The following is a 21324-nucleotide window of genomic DNA, read 5'->3' as shown; positions in this document are numbered from 1 at the left end:
TGGGAACTCGTGATGAATGGCACCAGCAATGAATGCCGGCACAAATGAGATGCCACCCTTCCAGCAGCTGTTTTCTAATAGGCCATCATTAACAACCCAAACTCTTGAGCTTGCTGCAAATTAAAGTATTTAACTCTAATGAAGGCATTTTTCCTCAATAAATTAACTTTTAATATGGGAAATGATATAAAGACAAAGGGAAACCTCTCCAAAGCATGGGTGCCTTTATTACAAAGAGTGACCTGAAGGGAAAACAGTCTATGTTTAACTTGTCAATTAGACACACAGCCCAACAATGCTGCAGAGCAGTTTATCTTTAGGTTTTCATTATATTGGACTGGAAATACAACATTCCCCCGCCTCTTTGAACACATTTCTATGACAGCGTCTGACACTCACAAGTTCTGTTGAAAGACCTCCAAAGGCATGCAAGTCATGCCCGTCCAACATGCAGGCTGTGTCTGAAATCCTAAATGAACCCGTTTAAACCGGGATCTATTCTACTCAACATCAGGGTTTACCTGCTGCTCCTCTCCTACAAACTGTTCTATTCATAGACACTTGCAAACAGTACATCGACGACGAATAACACACATGCACACAGTGCTATTTAAACATAATACCAGTTTAAATAGACACCAACAGCTCTACACGTGACATATCCACTGACACCTTTCGTCCAATCTCTCACAATACAAAGCAAGTAGCTGGTAGGAAGTTCATGACATCAGTTTTTTTTTTCCCCCTTTATTTTTTTTACATTGCATAACTTGACTCGGTTTCAGAGGTCAAAGGTTTTCCAGATGTAATACTGTAATAGTTTTAATAAAACTGTGTTTTGTTTTGCTGGCCTTCATTGCTAAAACAAAGATGAATGATTCAACATTACATTTACTGGTCAGAAGTGACAGAAGACAAGTCAAGAAACTACTAAGCACACTATTTCCTTCTCTGTATCACATTCATTGTTTTCCTCCGCGACAAGCGATGCCCAAAGCTCTTTAGCCCAGCACATGAAAGAGGCACGAGGAAGCAGCTTTATTAATCATTTATTTAAACTGCTCAGTGCACCGGCATGTGCCGGGGTAAAAATGCTTTGGAGATAGCCCAGTCCTTCATCTTTTCTGCTTTATTTCATTACATTCTTCCCCTCCTTGCTCTCCTCATCGTCTGGGTTGTAGACGCTGACGGTGAACTCTCCAGCCTCTGTGCCGTACTTGTTCTTGACCATGAGGGCATATTTGCCAGAGTCAGCCGTGGTGACGGCGGTGATTATGATGCTGGCAAACTTGCCTGCCTCAAACTTGAGTTTGTGGTGCTCGTCAGACACCAGCTCCTTGTCGTTCTTCCTCCAGCTCACCTCAGGTGCGGGCTCGCCCCAGACATTGCCAGTCAGGTTCAGGGACTGAAGGGAATGAGAGGAGTGCAGAGGTTTAATGTGTGTCATACGAATCTGGATTCCACAGAGTGCAGAGGAAAGAGACGCTCTAATCAATGAGATAACGAAAAAGATAGAGGAAGGTGAGACAGAGAGTGTATTAACACGCTGAATATCGAATTTATTTACCTTGCCCTCTTGGATCGCAACAACATCTGGCAAGCCTCCAACAACACGAGCGCGATCTAAACAAGAAAAACAAAGAGTGAGCCAAGAAGCAAATGTCAACCATCAGTCAGTCAGTCAGCCTGTGGAGCAGTTGCCTGTTGACAACATAATATTAACCACAACTGACTGAACTGGTAAGTGAACCAGCCTTCAATAAAAACCTATTACAATATTTGTATATCTATGCATTATTGATATTTTAAATAAGTTTTGGCTGGAAATGTCCTTTCTTCAAGAAATATAGCGACTTAATTCTCCTGGAAAACCATTTCCCTTGAATGAGATCTTGACAATAAGTTGAGCAACACACTCATGCATCTTTAATACCACTGAACCCAAATTTAAAATGATAGTAAAACTGAAATAGCTTTTACGGCCAAAGAAATGTTACATCACGTCTCATGGGAGGAACCCAGAATTAACAACCACTTACTTCTCTCGGCGATTGCTGCCGCCCTGCGAAGGGAAGGAAGGAAGGAAGGAAGGAAGGAAGGAAGGAGACGGACATTGTCAGAAGCATCTTAAAATGATATCACAGGGCAGAAAGATTGTAAACATTTTGTATTCTAAAAGCCATACAATTCCAGGAAAAGATATTTTGAGTGCCTCTGAAAGAACTCACAAAGTACATAGAGTCTATTTTAAGTTTGTGATGACAGTAAGTATTTCTTTGTGTAAACATCCTCTTCTGACAGAATTACACAACGGAAGAATTGAGTCAGATGAGTTTATTTACTTACTTGAGCCTTTGGAATTCTTCAAATGCCTCTTCCCATGCTGCACCAGAAGAAGATCAACATATCATTATTAATAGTAAGATACAAAATAGCCAAAGTAAATGGGACTTTCCAGCACAACATCCAGCATCTTCCTTGTTTGACTTTAAAAGTTCCGCTCACCCTTGCCAGTCAGATCGAAGACTCTCTTCACACCGTCCTTGCCATCGAAGACGTCTATGGTGTATTTGCCTTTGTCCTTCTCAGTGGGCTCATTGATCTTAAGCCAAAGCTGCTCTCCTGTGAATCCAGACTTAACTCTCTCTGAGGCGGCAATCTTAGAATCTCTAACGGAGAAATGGGTAACACAGAGATCAATTAAAGCTGGTCTGTGCACTGAAATGCAAGATTCAGACAGGAGAGTCTGCACAGTCATCCTTGTATTACACCAAAGTGAGAGATCTGACACACGTGACCTGCATCAGTAGCAGTTGGTGAGATTTTGTCCCCATCTGTGGATTGTTTTCATATAGTTTGTGAGAAGATTATGCACAGAGACTGACAATTATAGTCAAAATAGTCCAATTTAAACAATTTTTTACAGTGCGATATTAGTGACCAGAAAATAATTAGCTATGGAAGTGGGAAAAAAAATGATTATGAATGTAATGATTCTCCCTCAATTTCTTTACTAATTGGTTACAGACATGTAAATCCACCCTAAAGCTCTTTGAGATTTGACACATTTGAAGGTCTTTGACAAAAAGCCGTTTCTGTCCGAGCATCACATGGCTGGAAAACACTGGCAACTAATTTGAGAGACTTGGATTTGAAGAAAGAACTATTCAAACATGATAATTGAAATATTTTGTGATATAATTTGTGCTTCACACTTCCTTATTGACAATACATCTTTTTAGTCCTTTAGGATGTTTAGTCTATTGTAAAGTTGTCTGTTTTTTAATTGATTTTAGGTTTTCTTTACGGTATATGTGCTTTGATGTTGTTCTGTCTGATTTTTGTACGTCTTCTTTTATTTTAATGTATAACATCAACCTACCCAAAAACTGCAGGGGAAAATTAGCATTGATTTACATCATGTTAATTTGTGTTGTCCCTGATAGAAAAAGAAAGCAAAATGAAGCAAAGCAACTATTTTATAGCAGCAGTGAAATTATTTCACACAGTGTAAATACAGGCGTATTTTTTATTTATTTTTAACTCATGATCCAAGTTTAGTAACATTTGCATTAAGCTACACACTTTGTGCGGGTTGTGTTCATACTTGTCTGTGCCTGTGTATTTCATGACAAGTGCACATGTGTATGCCAGACAGGAGATAGAAAAGGATGTCAAATATGTTGGTGAATGAGGTTGTGTTTACATACTTGTGGAGCCAACCAACACGCTGCTCCTCATTGTAATATGTGACCATGGAGTAGAGGATGATGCCATGTTCAGTACTGGTGACTTTGATATCAGAGGAGGAGTTGGCTGGAGGGAAGAGAATGAAAGGTGTTTATCTCCATGCCATGGAAACCATATGGATTCATGGTATATCATTAAATATTAATTAAATAAGTATATATTTCAAATCATTAAATGTTTTAGTCTAGCTTTTAATAGTTCATGGAAGAATACTATACATGTGCACATTCTGCTGGTGTTTTTCTAGTGAGTGGTGCTTTATTGCTGCTTGAAGCGTGATGTTTAATGACTCACCAATAACCCTGAACAGCTCATTCATTACAGCTTGGTATCCTGGGGATTAAAAAAAGGATGCGAACAGAAATTAATCACCTTTTTTTTGTGCAAGACTGACTGCACCGCTTTTTCAACTCACAAAATTCGTGAAAGAGACTTTACCTGCGTCCGTCAGATTGAAGATGCTCTTATCTCTGCCTCTGTCGTCCCTCAGGAAGACATCGTAAGTACCTGCATCCGCCTTGGAGATCTAGAGTTTGAAGTAAAAGCAATTTTAGTATCCTTGAGCCATGCCATGAATTATCTTCTAAATCAAACAGAGGGAAATACAGTATAGATCTTGGGACATATAATAGACGGTAGAACGGTCAGACAGAGACCAACTAGGCAGAAAAGGCAAGCTTTTCTCCTGCCCGGGATGCTGCAGGCGTTAAAAGGGAAACATGAAAAAGGTGAGGTGTGGAGGACACACAGACAAATTATAGAACTTATGGCAGCAAGGACTATGTCCAGACTTTGGGTCTTGGCGGTGGGGGAATGTCCTCTGCAGTTGGCTTTTTTCCTTCTTTTGTTTTCGGTTTCTCCTGCTTAATAACCCACTACAGGTACCTTGAAACATCAATATAACTGCATTGGCCCTGAATACCATTAAAAAAAACAGCTTTCCAGTTTTAAAATGTTTGAGTAAATTGGCCAGAGGAGTTAAATTGAATAGAGTGTTAGAAAGTGTTTCTGAATGAATCACACAGATAAACCATATGGGCATAAATGTTGAAAAGCATGATTTATAAGACTATAATATCAAAATGTACAATATCAGAATAAGAATTAAAGGCAAAAGCTCCAAAATAGAGTCAGTTGTACCCAATGCATCTACTCCAACTCCCACGTACGACATGCTGATGTGCTGACTCCAGCAGCACTCCAGCAGGACTCGGGAACGTGAACATTTTAAAAAGTGTTTCATCATTTATGATTCTGTGTGTCAGAGAGGGGTGGTTGGCAGCGTAGCATCTAGTCTAGGTCTACGATGGAAGCACAGCTGCATCAGAAGCGACGCTTTTAGCTCTATACTCATAAAGCTCACGACTCATCACAATGTACAGCCTCAGTCTAATGGGCTGACCTTTCCGATATTAAAGGTCAGTTCGCTGTCCTTTCTCTCGATTTTCTTAGCGTTCTCATCATCCTCTGCAATCTCAATGCTGTCCTTAGACCAGGTGATCTCAGTCTCTGGTCTGACATTTCCTATCTGTGGAGGGAACGAAGAGAGACGGGATTAAGTAATGTCGCCTACAATGCAACCATTTGCGATGCTCATTTAATAGCACAACTATTTACAGTCACTTTTCTTACCTTGCATTTCAACAGCACATTACATTCTTGAGTAACAGTGAACCCAAGGTACTCGACAAAGTGAGGACCTGTGGATAGTTAATGAGAAATGATTAAGAAACATACTTGTGCAATTAGTGTTTAACTTGTGTATAGAGGAAAAGTAAGATCCCGTACCTTGTTTCCTGACCCATTCTGCCCTCTCAAATTCAGATTTCTTTTGAAGCTCCCTGAACTCTGTATAGCAAGACGTTCATCAGAAAAATCAGCTGACAAACATGAAAGTGAGGAAGTCTTCTGCTGCCCCTCAATGGACACATACTTTAACTGCAGCTAATGCAACACACCCAGTAGAGAACGGCTTTCAGCTTCAAAGGTAATCTGTTGGTTGGGGTGTCTATTCCATATCCACAATTCAAACTAATATAATGGAAGATCCGTAAATATATACATGGAAGTAAAAACTGCATTTGAGGACTTACCATCTCCAATGAGCACCAGACTGGTTGTACCCTTTGCCTTGCCATCCACCAGGTTAAAGGTGAACGTTCCCTCATCGCTGATCTCCAGAGAGTCCATGAACATTTCAATGATGCCGGTGGACTTGTCGAAGTTCATTGTGTATTTCTGGAAGCAGAAACACACAGAGAAACCCGATGGATCAGTTTGTGGAAGACGATTTCCAACTAGAACTAGGACGATATGACAGCAAGTCATGATTCCTACCTTTCCCTGAGTAACGATGACATCATTAAAGACATACTCCACTTGGCAGGCCGAAGTGCATTTCTCCACCTGAGTCCAGAAACGCACGCGACCCTTCTCCAGCAGCTGCATGGCCACTTCATTCTTGAAGGGAATAACTGATAAAAAACACATTTTTGAATCATGTAAGTAACAAAGGCTTGGTAAATACAATTTCTGAGGGAAACCTGTGTTTCTGGAGCACATTGATGGTTAATCTAATTCCTCAACTATATCTAAAAACTGTATCTGCACTTGATAAATAAAATCTACCGTCTTGATAAGTGATAAAAGAAAACGTGGTGTTAACAGTTTATGTGACGTGGTGTGATATTCACCAGGGAACTTGTGGTCATGGCTGATGTCCAGAAGACGCTTGAGACCTGTCAAGTGACAACGACAACAACAAAATGGGTCAATGTCAAAACCCTTCAGGATCAACTCCTCCACTACTAGCCTGACAGTATTTTATAAGAGCACATTATTACAAAAGTACTCACTGTCAAGTACAACAACTTTGACAGACACTCACTGAATAATTTGAGGCAACTTTCCAGACAAACACACATATACACCAGAGTGTAACAAAGGTCAATTTGATGCAGCTGTTGAAACAAGATAACAGAGACAGTCCTTCAAGTCCTCCTCACAACTTTAGTACTAACGTCACCCAAACAAATAACAAGTAAATCAAGTTTCAAGAGCACAGGAGCCGGGATGCCAACAGTGTGGGCTGACTCACCCTCCTCGGTGAGTGTGTAGCTGGAGGAGAAGCCGTCAGTGTTGGTGACCATACAGGAGAAGGTGCCCAGATCCTCCAGGGAGGGACTGTTGAAGATAGCTCTGGACCTGGAGATGAGGACACGTGGGGGAGGGGGGGGACAAGGTATGAGGAAAACATTGCCTTTGCACACAAGCCTGGAACAAGAGCGAGAGCGTCAATTTGGTCCCTGTGTGTTGCATCTGAACCTAAAGGACACTTACCTGCCCTTTTCAGTGATAATAGTCAGGCGAGAGGTGTCTGTCATAGTCTGGTAATTCTTGGACCAAACAAACTCAGAGCCCTCCTTCATCTCAGAGCACTCAAAGATCATAGAGATCACACCATCATCATCAACGTCCACATACATCTCTTTGGTGCCTGAGGAAAGGAGAGCAAATGGTTACAGTGTGTGCATCACTGAGCTCTACAAAAACTTTATTCATCTATTAGTATTGAGAAATAGACATTTTCCCTACTCTTCCAGACCTGCGTAGGAACACCATGCAACTGAATGTGTGAGTTACATAACAATCACACTCACCAGGGCGAGTCTGGGCCAGGATTGGACCTAAGACTGCTGAGGGCTTTCCAACTCCAGCAAGATTTTGAGCACGCACACGGAAGACGTAGGATGTACCCGACTTCAGCCCCGTCACCTGAATCGGCACGACAGGAGTCGAGGGGATGGATGGATAAAAGAACGCCGTCCTCATTATGCATACATCACATGGAGATACACACATGTTGTTCAAAAGGTAAATAACTGCATTTCAGTACAGATCCAATAAAACAATCTATTCATCATCCTCACCTTCATGTGTTTCATCTTGTTGGCCTTTTCGTGAGCAGCCTTCCAGCCTTCCTCTCCGGCAGAGGCCACCTTGACGTCCAAATAGTAGCCATTGACAGGAGTGCGGCCATCGAATGCAGGCGGCTCCCACAGGACCACGGCGGAGGTGTCACGGACCTCCAGCATATGAAGACCAACAGGAGGACCTTGGAGCATAAATAGAGATAATGTTCTCAAACACACTGTAACGAAACGCTGTAAAGAAAATATATTCGACAAAGATTTTCAAGACAGTGAGCTGTTCAAGAAAGGAATACAAATCCATGTGTATTTTTAGACAAACATATCAAATGTATTTGCCAGTAATTTCTACTGTAATTCAAATATATATATTGGAATGGATTGCAGGTTACATTGTTTTTTTTAAGTATATAATACATTTTTAAATGTATTCTGATGATCCCATGAATAGGCTATTACTGTCTCTGAAATGCATTGTGGCCAATACAAAGTGAGGTAACTGACTATTGTTTTAACATTTGTTTGGCTCTGTCTCTGTTAATCTTGTTTTTACTTAAAAATAGCTTAAAAGATAAATTGATCATCGATAGTTGCCAATTAATTGTCTGTCAATCTGCTCGTCGAATAATCATCTAATTGTTTCCTCTCTTATATCTACTGACCCAATGTTTTGGTGAGCATATTGTCTCTCGTACCTGCCACAGTGAGGGTATACTCCTTGCACTCCAGAGCTGAAGTAGACACAGAGGCTTTACTCACACCTGCCATGTTCATAGTGCGCACCTGGAACTGGTAGAAGATGTTCTCCTTCAGGTTCTCAGCCTAAAAGACACAAAAATGCAGATACTGAGAAATCTGAGAAGATTACAATACCTGCAGTGAATGATGACATTGCGTTTCCTTGATTCTTAGAAAAGCCAAAACTATTTAATTGGAAATTTGATCCACGGGTGGCTGAAATGAGCAAACTTACTTTATAGGAGGTAGTAGTCAATGCCTTGAGGTTCATTTCATGCCATTGTCCAACAACGCCTCCCTTCACAGTCCTGTAGTCCACAAAGTATCCCCTGACATCTGATCCTCCTGTGCTAGCAGGCTCGGTCCAGGCCAGCATCATGTGGTCCTTTACAGCCTCCAGCTGGGTCACATCAGTAGCCTTTCCAGGGACGGCTGCGGAAAAGGTTTTTATTTATTATAAGAGAAAAAAAATGATGAAGTGTGTTAAAGAAGTTCATTTTCAGCCCCTATTTGTTTGTTTTCCCTTTCATGAAAAATGTAATCCTGTACATGATCGCATACAGATGGCCTGGCATTACCCAAATATTGCATAGATCTTAGTTCTCATTAGTGTACGGTTGAACATGCTCCATGCTTTGGACACACAAGATAAAGTACTTACACTCGAGGCCAGAAGCAGGATAACTTTCACTCTACGAAAATCTCTGAAAGCCAGACGAGTCTCTCATTAGGCTCATGCTCTTTAAGAACACAATGCTTTAGTCTTCACCTTGGCAAAAAGCAAAACAGAACTCAAGCAAAAACAAATCTAAACAGAAATCAATACCTGCATAAAGCAAAAGCATTGTAAAGCATGATCTACTTTTTTATTTGACTTTGTCTCTAAAAAATGAAGGAAAGGGGAACAGCAAACTGGCAAAATCCAGTGTTAGTGATGATAAGTGAGGCAGGCTCATGCAAATACATCAACCAGCAGCCACATATAAACATTCATTAAACTGTAGATATACAGGCAATAGAGAAGATATTTGGGCAGCTAATCGATCTGAAGAGAATCTGACATAATATCTGTAAAGTAACTGAGAATAACGGTTACAAATGTTTGGTTAAAGGAAAAGAAGCGATGATGAAGGTTATTTCATGAACAAAGATGAGTTAAGAGGGTCACAGCAGAGGGCTCCAGGTCGTGTGTGTGAATGTGTTGAAGCCAATATGAGTGTACATTCTCAGCGATCATTCCCTGGACACATGAATGTTTAAAAATAGCTGGGAGGAAGGAGCAGACGGAGAGAGAGTATAGCTTGGCTGCTACAGGAAAAGTGAATAATGGAGAGGAGTTGAGAGGACACTCACAGATGGCAGCCTGCACGACCACGGCATCAGAATTGGAGGAGCTCTGGCTGTATCCAGCAGCGTTGACTGCTTTGACCCTGAACACGCAGTTTGACCCGGTAGTCAGGCCATGGCACACAAACCTGAAAGCAGTTCAGACCAAAGTGGAACGAGTCTGATTATCTTCAACTAATAGGAGCTAACCCATTGTGCCTCACTTTAAAAAAAAGCTGCTCTTAAATGGGTCTAAATAGGGACATATGGGGACATATGTGCTTTTGTTACACAGCTTATTATAGACTTATTATAGGAGCTGAGGTTGAACTTCCAAACTAATCAAAAACAAATAAATGAACCCTAGTGAGGAGTTGCTATATTAACACAACTGCAAAACTAAAAGACAATAATAAGATTGCACTTTTAGTTACAGAAAGGCTTTACATTAAAGCATAGGAAAAAAAAACAACATTTATTCATTTTATGAAGCATTAGCCCCCTTTCATAGTCAAACGCAGCTTAGCCTGCTATACATTTGGGTGATGGACGTAGAATCAAAGATAAAATAAGTCAGAGACATTTATCATTATTATTTAACCAGTATTTCATTGAAGTTATCACATTTGAACACCAGTACAACCCATCATGTATTTCAACCACAAGAGCAGCAACAATAAATGTTTAAATACACTTCTAGTTCACTGCAACCATGAGTAAATTGTGGGAGTGTACTTTTGAATTCAATTCATCTTTTTAAGCACTGACTTCATGAAGCCAGACTTTTCTTTAACTGTACATACCTGGTCTGCTTGACAGGTTTGTTGTTGCAAGGCATCCACTCATCGGTGCCCACCACGCTGTATTCAATATAGTAGCCGGCCAGGTATTTAACATCCTTAGAGGCCGCCCAGAAAACCACCACGGAGGTGTCGGTGTTCCTGGTGGCCACTGGATTGCCCGGAACTGAGGGCAGGTCTGTTAAGAAAGAAAAAATGGAAGACAGAAAGCAAGTAAGTCTAATTACAGTGAGCAAATTGGGGACGTCGTGGATTGGGATCAGACATAACATAACGCAGGAAGGACCAGCGGTCTCTAAACTAACTAAAGAGGAAATACGGCTTGACAATAAGTCGGTGATATCATGACATGTAACACCTTAGCTATAGATGCAGGTCTTGCCAGCTCACCCAGTTTATCTCCGACCGTGATCGCTCCTGTGGATACAGAGGCCTCGCTCACACCAGCGGAGTTGCAGCAGCGCACGCGGAAGCTGTAGGATTTTCCCTCTGCCAGGTCAAACAGGGCAAAGCGGGGAGACTTGACTGGCATGCCAGTGTTCACCCTCTGCCAGGTGTCTGTCTCTGAGATACACTGTGGTAGACAGATAGCCAGTAACATGTCAGTAAATAACACTGTACAGTAAACAAAGGAAAGGTCAAAAGGTGCTCAGGCTTCAACAAAACAGTCATCACATATCAGTAGTAATATAATCAAACAATAACCTAGAAGAGGCCATCGGCACGCCTTTACCCTTGCTATGATTTCCTTAGGGGACAAAATGTCTGTGTCAAAAAACTGCCATAAAATGATATATTTATATTATTTTCCACTTTTACTGAGTTAAATCAATTGAACGGCTTCAGTCCTGATCATAACATCCACATATCCATTAGTTTTTCAGACTCAAAATCTTTAAATTCCAGTTTGTTTACATAATGTGACTGCTGTTATAAAAAATAAAAAACAACTGAAAATTGAATTATTTTCTGCATTCCTAATGTTAATGGGATTGTTTTTTTTTTTACAGTCTGGGATATGTCAATGATTAGCAACTACATTTAATTTGATGCACTGCATCAAACACTTTGGGGGGTTTCAATGGGGAGCTAAGTGTACTGGCTCCAGAGTTTATTGTGGACTTATTATAGGAGCTGAGGTTGAACTTCCAAAACTTGAAAAAAATAAGAAATAAAACTCACACCCTTGCCAAAATTAATGCCACATCCATTAACACAGACAAAAGAATTGAAAACAATGAAACAGCCCCTACTGATGCATCAGGGTTAAAGCAGTGACTACCGAGCTGTTTTGGCTTGTGGCTTAAAATGAGACAATGTGTGCTTGTGACTACTCGTCCCTGTCTACCTTTTCTACTCACCTTCTCAATGTAATACATGACTCCTTCATGACCCCTCTGGACCGGAGGCTTCCAGGCGAGCACCACGTAGCTCTTGGTGGCCTCAGTGACCACAACATCAGAAGGTTCTCCGGGGACAATTCCCACTGAGGAGTCAAGAGGAAGTCGCTTCAAACAGGTGACTGTACTTAAAGTCGGTACAAGTCACGTTGGCAGGTTATCGCTCTAAGAAATGTCATACTGAGACCAAAACAATATTATTTTCAGTACCTTATTTTGAGGAATATTATAATGTTTTTTTACAAAATATGCCAAACTTTTCTCTGTTTTCCCACACGCGGCTATACAAGAACTTGGCCTGAATAATATTTAATTCAGGTTTGTCAATATCTATTTAAAGAATCAGTAAACTAGATCAGCTCTAAATCAGAGCTTTTGATACTTTAGTTTTTACGTGAGAATACCGAGACATTTCAGACAGTACGGAGAAGGTATTGAGGTCAATGCCCAGCTCTATTAGTCAGCATAAAAGCCCATGTCACTTTTAACTGCCAACACATCTGGAAGTTACATTATCTAACATTATGACACTATTTACTTTTCTTCTGTCATTGAGAGAACAGTTTAAAAGTGTCGTACCGGTGGGATCCTCCTCGGTGAACTTGATCATCCCAGTCCAAGGAGCTAATGGGCCGGCTGTTGGGGAAGAATAAAAATAAGTATTTCTAAAAAGTGCAGTTGTTGTTTGTTGCAGTGTGTCGGCAGGACTCCGGTGTGTCTCTCACCTCTGAGGCGGGCTCTGTCGGACGGATCCATGGCAACCACGGCCTCGGAGACACGGGATGAACGGCTGACTCCTTCCTTGTTCAAGGCCCGCACCCTGAAGACATAAGAATGCCCCTCCAGCAGTCCTGTGACGGGGAAGCGGGCGTACTTCACTGGGGCGTCATTACACTGAGCCCAGTGGTGAGTGCCCACCTCGCACCTGCATAGAAAACACATGTAGGTTAGATTTCTGAACACCACAAGCAACACTGTATTTCACAGTGACTGACTGACTGACGGCTGCAAGAGACCGCTCGGAACGCACGTGGGTGTTTTAGTTTAGTATCCGTGGAGATGGCAGTTTGGCGGAAATATAGGAGGAATTTGGAAATGTGCCATGTGCCTGCAGAATTATCCAACAAACCAGTATTTGCATGTAGGAGGGTATCACGGCCAAAGTAATAAGATGAATCTAAATAGTCATTTCTCCGGCAAACAATTTCTATAATAAAGGAAGCCGTCAAACCTGTCGATGTAGTATCCCAGGATGGAGCTGCTGCCCTCCACCGCTGGCTGCTTCCAGGTCACCACCACATAGTCCTTGTTGGCATCATGACAGCGCACATCCAGGGGGGCCACGGGAACCCCCTCCAACTCCACATCGGCATCTGGCATAGCAGGACACACATATTCAAAAAGGCACACACACACACACACACACACACACACACACACACACACACACACTTGTGAGTCGTGCTGTTTCTAAATCAGGCTGATCTCCATTACATACTCAGTTTCCATTTTCTGACCTACTTACGCCTTTACAGTGCTTCATGTGTGGCAGCACTATGAGAGACTAGGTTATATAACCTTGGTAACATTGAAGGGGATTCTGAAGATTCCCTGTTGTGCATAAACCTCCTGATTATCTTTTCAGATCACACTCTCTGTGGCGAATTTTCTGACATGCAGACAGATATAGAAGCATTCCTCAGAGGAAACCAAACACCTCATAGAGAGCGTTGAGTCACTTAAAGACACAGCAGACTTAAATGGTTCCTTGCCAGGTCTGTGTGTGTGTGTGTGGTGAGCTGTAATACGTTGCTTTACCTTGCACAATGACATGAAACTGCATAAATCAGCGCAGACTTTAGGGTAAGTGGCGTGATCGATTAATTCAATCTTCAATGAAATGCGAAACAAAAAAAGCTCAAAAAGCTTCATTTGAAATATCTATCAGACACCTTACCTCTGACATACACGTAAGCAGAGTAGGTATCAAAGCCAGATTTGGTGTTGACACGCAGGGTGTACATGCCCTCGTCTTCCTTGTTGAGGTGGACAAGTGTGAGGGTGGCTCGTTGCCCGGACCAGTGGGTGTGCACCCATTTAGAGGGCTTCAGTGGGACGGCTGATGGGAGTAGTCAAACACAAAAGACGTGAGACTTGCTACATAGAGTGGGTTAATTAAAACAGGTTCAAATGCTATTTCCATTGTTCTTTCTCTACTTACAGTTTCTGGACCACACGACCTCAGGCTGGTATTTTTTCACAGTGGGATAAATGATGACGGTGCAGCCCACACTCAATGTTTCGCCTTCTCTGCCAAAGGCCACTTCAAATTGATCAATGATGGTTGTTTCAAAGGTGACGCCATGCTCAGTGCAGAAACCATCTGCAGAGGTAAAATAAAGAAGCTAAAAGCACTACTATTAAAACATTAAACCTGCATTCATGTACTTTTTGGAACACAACATTAACATATTATTTCCTCATGGTAAATGACATAATCATTCAATTTTTTTCCACCTGATGAATGCAAGTCCAACATTTACTCTCCTTTTACCTCTGTTTTGGTCTCCACCAACTCCTAAGTAAAACATATCTGGCTCTATAGCTTTAAACAATAAACTGTGTTCAGCTGCCAGTCGCTAACTTCGTACGTCTGCCATTTGATGTTGAGCAGTGGATTTTTAGAGCTTGTTTGCTAAAAAAGACGTTAAAACACTGAAGCTGAAGGGGACTGTCGTCTGTAACTATGAGCAATGCCTTTTGACATTTTTCCATTGTTTTCTATAAAAATGTTGATTAGTGAACTAATCACGTGGACTCACGTGGTTTGGGATCGAGCGGGCCTGCTTCCTCGCCCTCCTGGAACCCTGCAGAGAAACATATCGTCCATTAGTCTTGTATCAGTAACAAGAGACTTCAGTCAAATAAAACAATAAACAAAAGTCAAAATCTAAAACTAGATTGCGACCAGACACAACTGTAAAACCATGTTTACAGTGGTGTAAAATCTAAACATCTACTGTACTTTAAACTTTGGCCTCTAACCGGAGGAGACGGGAGCAGCTGCAGAGAAGACGGACAAGACGAAAGGTTTACCTACTTTTGACAACGATAGTCGCGACAGAAGAAGCTTCTCCTTTCACATTGAGGGCAGAGGCGTGATACTGAGCAGTGTCGATGAAATCACAGCTGTAAATAAAAACAAGGAAGACATGCTGAATTACCGGCAACTCATTTGCATTTATCACTCTTCAGATTATTTCCAACATGAAACATTCAGTTTGGGGAAATGTAAATGTTTTGGCACATCTCGTTAATTCTAACTGACGCCGCGCCGCGTGAGCTTAACGATTACCTACTTCTTGATCTCCAGGGAGTGCATGTTGTAATTGCTCTCGACTGTGTACTTCTCGGGGTGGGCCTTGGCATCAATGATCACATTGTTTTTGTACCTTGAAGACAGAAGAAAGACAGACGGTTTTATTTTTACTGTTGTAAAGTGTAATTGCAGAGGATTGTCTGTGTGTGTGTGTGTGTGTGTTCATGTCGCGGCAGTGGAAAATAGATTTGGCTGATGACAAGAGCTTTTGGATGGAAACTTCTCGATGACACACACATGACTGATCGCCTCTCATCAGCCTCTTTTTTCTTGTGACTCAGAGAAGGCGGGGACCAGTGAACTTGGAGCGTATCTTACCAGGCAATCCTGGGCTTAGGCCATCCAGCCACAGTGCAGTGCAGCTTGACAGTCTTGCCCTCCCAGGCAGTCTGTCCGCGGAGCTTGACGATGAACTCTGGAAGGTGTGTCAGGCTGTCTGGGTTCATCTTCTTACGGAACTCTGCCCACTCCTCCATCTACAGCGAGAGAGTGAAGCACCACATTGTCATATAAAGCTCATGTAAGAGACCTGATTATTTTTGGAAAATGGACACAACCTTGTTGTTGCATATTCACAAAGAAATGAGGATTTACCGTCCTGTTTAACTCCAGACGTCCGGCGGATTCCCTGATATGCATTGTTCTGGTTCTCTTCTCCACCCTAACGTCCACAGACTCACTGGCCTCCCTGACAAAAAGGTTCCTCATGGCCACATAGTTAATGCCCTCCTCCATGACCTCCTCATCCTGGGTCTCCATCAGACCGCGAACAACCTCATGACTGGCAGACAACAAACCACCAACATGTGAGAGCAGTTCACACTTACAGTAAGATCGGAAAATATATAATTTAGTGTCAATAACTGCAATAAAAATGTACATCATCAATGTTCAGCACCAGTGGTGTCGATTACTTTACATTTAAGGACATCAAATCAGTTGTGTTTTGCAGCGTCCGCACTCACTTGGCTCTAAATACGGGAATGACATAGCCGATAACTTCCTTGTCCATGTCCATCGCCAGGTAGGTGCGTTTGGCTCTCTTGGGTAGCGGGCTGAGTTTAAACACCTCCTGCCCCTTCTGTGTCTTCACAGTGGTCTTCTGGCTTAGAGGTGAGAGACAACAGTCACTTGCACTACAAACAACAACTTACATCATAAAGTATTTCCAAATGGTGCACTATTTTCTACATACATTGTGTCTTAATGGATAAAGCTAATAATACCCTGTGTTTTTCTTGTTGTTTTTAAATCCTATGATTGCCATCAATGCATTAATCCTACTATTAGTATTGTCTGTACAGCCAAAGTCTGATATAACTTATACCTCTGCAACATAGACGTCCATTGTTGTCCACTGGGCGACACGTTTCATCATTGCCATGAACAAGGGCACGGTGGTTTATTTTGAGTCAATGTTATCAACACAGTTCTGCTGCTATAATACTAACGTATATTCATCTGCAGTTGAAAACAGTCCCCAACAAATATACTCTTTGTTCTTGTTTAATTAACATTTGCTACAAATTACAATACCCATCTGTTTTAGGAAATAACTAAGTCACTCAAAAACGATTAAAAAGACATACACCTAACAGAAAGAATGCAATGCTGCTGTGAAATCTAAAAATGAAAAGAATACTCAACATTGACGTACTCTTAATTTATAAAACTTTAGTGCTAAATTGTGCTGATTACATAAAGACAGGTTCAGACGTTACTCAGAAATGGAAGATGTATTTCTGTCCATCCTCGAAGGAAACTGACCCATATTGCACTCTGACTCATTTACCCATCAGCCTCTCGGGCCTCTCTATTGTCAGCCGGGTTTATAAGTGGAGCCGGAGCTGGTGGATATGCAGCGGGGCGGAAAGGTTCATTTTTAAAGCTCTGCTTTCATTCATAATCTTTTCCAAGTCTGCCCTAGTCTATCCATTGGGCCTAGAGGAGGAGCGGCATAAAGTGGCTTTGATTAACTCTCTTCCGGATGAAGTTGATGGAAGGAGCTGAACGCACAGCAGAGGCAGACAGATGGAGAGAGTCTCATAGAGCATTGTCAAAAAGTGATTCATATACTGCTGACTCACCAGGTGTGTTGAAAGGTAGTCGAGTGTATAAGAAAGTCAAAAGGTATAAAAAGTTTTACTGCTGCTAAAAGCAGTCTGAGAAGCTGAAGTAGGTGTTCGTCTTAAGATTTAAATAATACAAGAAACAATTGGAAACTTTCTGACAGAAACAAGGTGTAGTTACAAATCTTTAAAGGGAATAACACTGACTCGTCAAATTGACTAGTGAATGTGGATACTGGCCCAGGATTAGGACTAAGACCAAGGCGTATGACTGTTTCATGACTTCTATACTGTGTCTTTACAGTTGGCCTAATGGCAACGTCTCATGTCCCGCCTACAGAAATAGCTTTACTGTCCATGAATACATCTGGCAGCCATCCGCTACAGCTGACATTCCTTCCCTGACCCCTGTTTAGAAAGCTCTCATGGTTCCAACATGTACACTGAGCTGTGCAGCTTGAAGGACGAAGAGACTCTGACAATATTACGTGTTGACACCACATACAAGTGAATCTATAAGTTTAATGTGTTCAATAGAGTTATACTAGACTTTACTTTGATCGAGCCTCATTTGATTCTAACACAGAATGTCACAAAACAATCTGACTAAACATGTGATTCACCCCGAGTTAGAAAGTTTTAATAACTATTATTTTCTTGGTTTTTCCCATTTATTCCTGCAGCAGACCAGTTCTATAAAACTAAGGCTGGAAAGTGTAAATAAATCTACATGTGTATCTCTAAAACAATTATTTATATTGTATATTAATCTGACAACTACTTCTTCAATTGACTGATCAAACGGTTTGGCCTCTAAAATATGCTAAAGCAGTGAAAATGCATGGTGCATTTACTATGATGACGTCGTCAACAGTCCAAAAACCAAAGATATTTAATTCAATAGCATAGAAAACAAAGAAACAAAAAATCAGCAATGCTTATGATCAATTCATCATAAAACATAGTTGCTGGTTTAACGTTGTTGATCAACTTTTAATTTACTGACTAGTTGTTTCAGCTGTGTTTTATGTTCTTAATGTCTTTGTGCATTCACTGGGATTTGGATTACTGTATTTTAATATGCTCATGGATGAAGATGCTAATTAGCTCCATACTAGTCTAAGACTGAAGTAAATAAACATAATGTGCTCTTTCTGTCAAATATGAGCACAATACTATTGCTGCGTAGTATTTAGTAGTTACCAACGTGAGACTTGGACCAGACTAAACTAAGACCCTTCAGCCTTGACTTGACCACTTTGACATTTGACTTAATTAAAACTCCTGGAACAATAATAATTGTGTAATTGTGTAATTGTATATTCAATTATTAGGCCATTGCATTGAAATGACTTGCTTTAAGCTTTGTAGAAACACAATTAACAGAGGTTTGATACATATAAAGAAGTGAGAGTTGAAACTCGGCCCAAAAGACTTTAAAATGGGCCGTTCTGCAACAGCCTCAAGGAGAACAATGTGTGTTCTTATAAATATACAAAACCCTGAAAGAATCAAAAGTTGAACATCAACTGTATGAGCAGGTGGAGACAAGTAGAGAGTCAGCACCTGCTCTACGTAAAAACACACTTTGAGCTGCTGCCGCTGAACACACTTCACACCAGATGCCAAAGTACAGTGCTGAATATTTGAAAGAGGTTCGCTTGAATTCGCTCACCACTTCCGAAGTTATGGAAGCGGCAGGTTGCTTTAAGCGAAACCCTTTTTTAAATTTTTTGTTGTAGTTTTCAAATATCAACCATCTCATAAGTATTTTGGATCTTTCGCCTGCGTCACTCCCATCCTCTTACCGACGGCTGGTGGTCTTGTATGTGGAGAACGACTGCTGTTTAACAGACGACTTGCTGCTCAGGTAAGAGCTGCTCTCATACTGATGCTGCTGATGCTGCTGCTGATGATGCTGCTGCTGATGATGCTGCTGCAGCTGATGCTGCTGCTGCTGCAGCTTCTGCGTCACTTGTAATGATGTTGACATCCTGAGGGTCACTCCGCCAACTTATATGTTGACTGTTCTTTACTTAACCAGCTCTGTGAATCAATCTCATTGTTATCATTACAAATGAATTTCTGTATTGGGGGTTAGTTTAAGCCAGGAGATGGTGATTAGGTATTAGAGATGGTGAAGTTGTTATGATGGCGTTGGTTAAGATCTACTTCTAATGTGTTAAGTGAAGAAGCAGCAGGGTAATAAACATTGATTTGATTTACACTCTACGTGTTAGTTTTGTGTCTTTAAAGATTATATGAGAATTTAAAGGATAATCACCTCCAGAGGTGGAATTATAGAAGTGATGAACTTGTGATTTAATTGAAAACTATGCGTGGAGTGATGTAATCCAGCGACTGATGAGAACATCCAAAGGTAAAGATGTGTTGTGTTTGGGAATATCTTAATTCAAGGTAATTATAACACTCTGTTAGGTACTAAAGCTGTTGATTATTTCGTTGATGAATTAAATAGTCCTTTGGTTTATAAGTTACCCCCCCCCCCCCCCTCACAATTTCTAGAAGCCAGAGTCGACATATTCAATCTGCTTGTTTTGGTCGACCAAAAGTCCAAGGCCCAAAGGTATTCAGCTGTCATGAAGAACAAGCAAATACTCTCCTTTGAGAGGGAATTTCTGGAATTGTGACTGAATTAATTATCAAGATTGTTGCAGATATATTTTCTGTGGATTCACCAATCAATCGGACAAATCATTTTCAACTCTATGCTGCTCAAGTTATACAGCTTGAAAACATGAGCAGCTCACACTGGGCACAGGCCCACGTCATCACGTCTACTCAGATCTATAAGATCTGCAGTTTATTATGACAATAGACTTATGTCCTTGAGCAACTCTTACAACAGGCAGCATGTGGTGTGTGTGTGTGTGTGTGTGTGATTTGTAAAGAGATACAAAAAGTAAACTAAGACTGTAAGAAATGAGGGCACAGAGCTCACAAAGAGAAGATCTGAGTCATAGAAACGTTTAAAGTTAAGTGAATGTTAATGGGAGAGATTAGCAATACTTTTAGGATGACATTTCACTTCAATGACACATGCAGTCTAAACTACAAGGACATAGGTATAAATGACCAACACCTGGTTAGTAAGGGACAAGGAAATATCTGAATTAAATCACATTATTCAAACAAATAATAACAATAAAGAGGTTGAAAGAAAGGCCCCAGGCCTTACTGATTCAGGATTATAAAAAACATGAGCACATGACATAAACCAGAACAATTCCTCAGTATTAGAGACAAACTTGTTAATAAAGAAATATACACATACATCACTCACCACAAGAATTCACCAATCCGCAGTAGTTGAAAATGAGAGAAAGAGTGTGCTATTCCAACAAGGAGCTAAAGCAAGTTCAGATCCGGGGGGAGCAGCAGGGTGAGGGCAGCGGACAGGACAGCAGTCCACTGAACTAAAATAATGCTGCCACTCGGCAGAATGCACAAGACACCATTAGGACCTTTTAAGGCTGGGACAGCTTTAAATTTAGACCATGAGACGGCCCAGCAGAGGCTCCTCGGCTCGCCTGGCCCTCTGCTGCGAGCTGTCAGTGTGTGGGGATATCTGGTGTGTGATCACAGGTCTAAAAACCTGCTGAACTACTGCCAACACACCAGTTGAATTTAATGAATAGGATTTGTCTTCTTTTAGACGACGTGCAAAAGTCACTCAAGCCTCTGGTCTCCTTGTCTGAACCAAAACCCTGCCAATTCACCAACATGTGACCTCAAACTGCTTCAGAAGTCTCTATGTCCCTAAACGTACAGCTCAGTTTGCCAATGTACTTGTTTCTGGGTATTCTGCGGCGTGGAGGTCACTCACACTAGTTGGTCTCACTTACACGACAATTGAATATTGAGATAGAGAATTACAGCAAAAATAAACGATGAAGTTTATTAGCAAATGCT

General features: G+C 41.2%; 1 protein-coding gene across 1 annotated transcript; it reads right to left on the bottom strand.

The window, feature by feature from the left end:
* Positions 1-229: 229 nt before the first annotated feature.
* On the bottom strand, positions 230-20819 carry myom1a (myomesin 1a (skelemin)). The gene is made up of 37 exons (XM_031865459.1): positions 20696-20819; positions 19200-19437; positions 16288-16428; positions 15917-16103; positions 15641-15798; positions 15303-15395; positions 15044-15132; positions 14766-14810; positions 14165-14326; positions 13901-14062; positions 13175-13316; positions 12669-12868; positions 12523-12579; positions 11905-12029; positions 10934-11117; positions 10547-10721; positions 9771-9892; positions 8653-8849; positions 8375-8501; positions 7680-7864; positions 7410-7524; positions 7090-7246; positions 6848-6954; positions 6444-6488; positions 6088-6224; positions 5844-5988; positions 5539-5598; positions 5383-5450; positions 5153-5278; positions 4189-4276; positions 4045-4083; positions 3711-3816; positions 2506-2669; positions 2347-2383; positions 2040-2062; positions 1568-1623; positions 230-1405 (listed from the first exon to the last, which is right to left on the bottom strand). Exons 2-37 carry the CDS (start codon positions 19382-19384, stop codon positions 1130-1132), a joined length of 4485 nt encoding a protein of 1494 aa, XP_031721319.1. The 5' UTR covers positions 19385-19437; positions 20696-20819; the 3' UTR covers positions 230-1129.
* Positions 20820-21324: the final 505 nt, after the last annotated feature.

The sequence above is a fragment of the Anarrhichthys ocellatus genome, unplaced genomic scaffold, assembly GCF_004355925.1.
Source record: "Anarrhichthys ocellatus isolate YVR2014 unplaced genomic scaffold, GSC_Weel_1.0 scaffold32, whole genome shotgun sequence".
NCBI lineage: Eukaryota > Metazoa > Chordata > Actinopteri > Perciformes > Anarhichadidae > Anarrhichthys > Anarrhichthys ocellatus.
Note: the sequence above shows the minus strand (reverse complement) of the source record. Positions and strands in the feature narration are given on the sequence as shown.

Coding starts and splice junctions, on each gene's coding strand:
- myom1a (XM_031865459.1), bottom strand. CDS start 19,384: ATGTCAACATCATTACAAGTGACGCAGAAGCTGCAGCAGCAGCAGCAT. Junction 7,247..7,409: donor CCTGGCCCAGACTCGCCCTG/GTGAGTGTGATT, acceptor TCCTTTCCTCAG/GCACCAAAGAGATGTATGTG. Junction 5,279..5,382: donor ATGTGCTGTTGAAATGCAAG/GTAAGAAAAGTG, acceptor TTCCCTCCACAG/ATAGGAAATGTCAGACCAGA.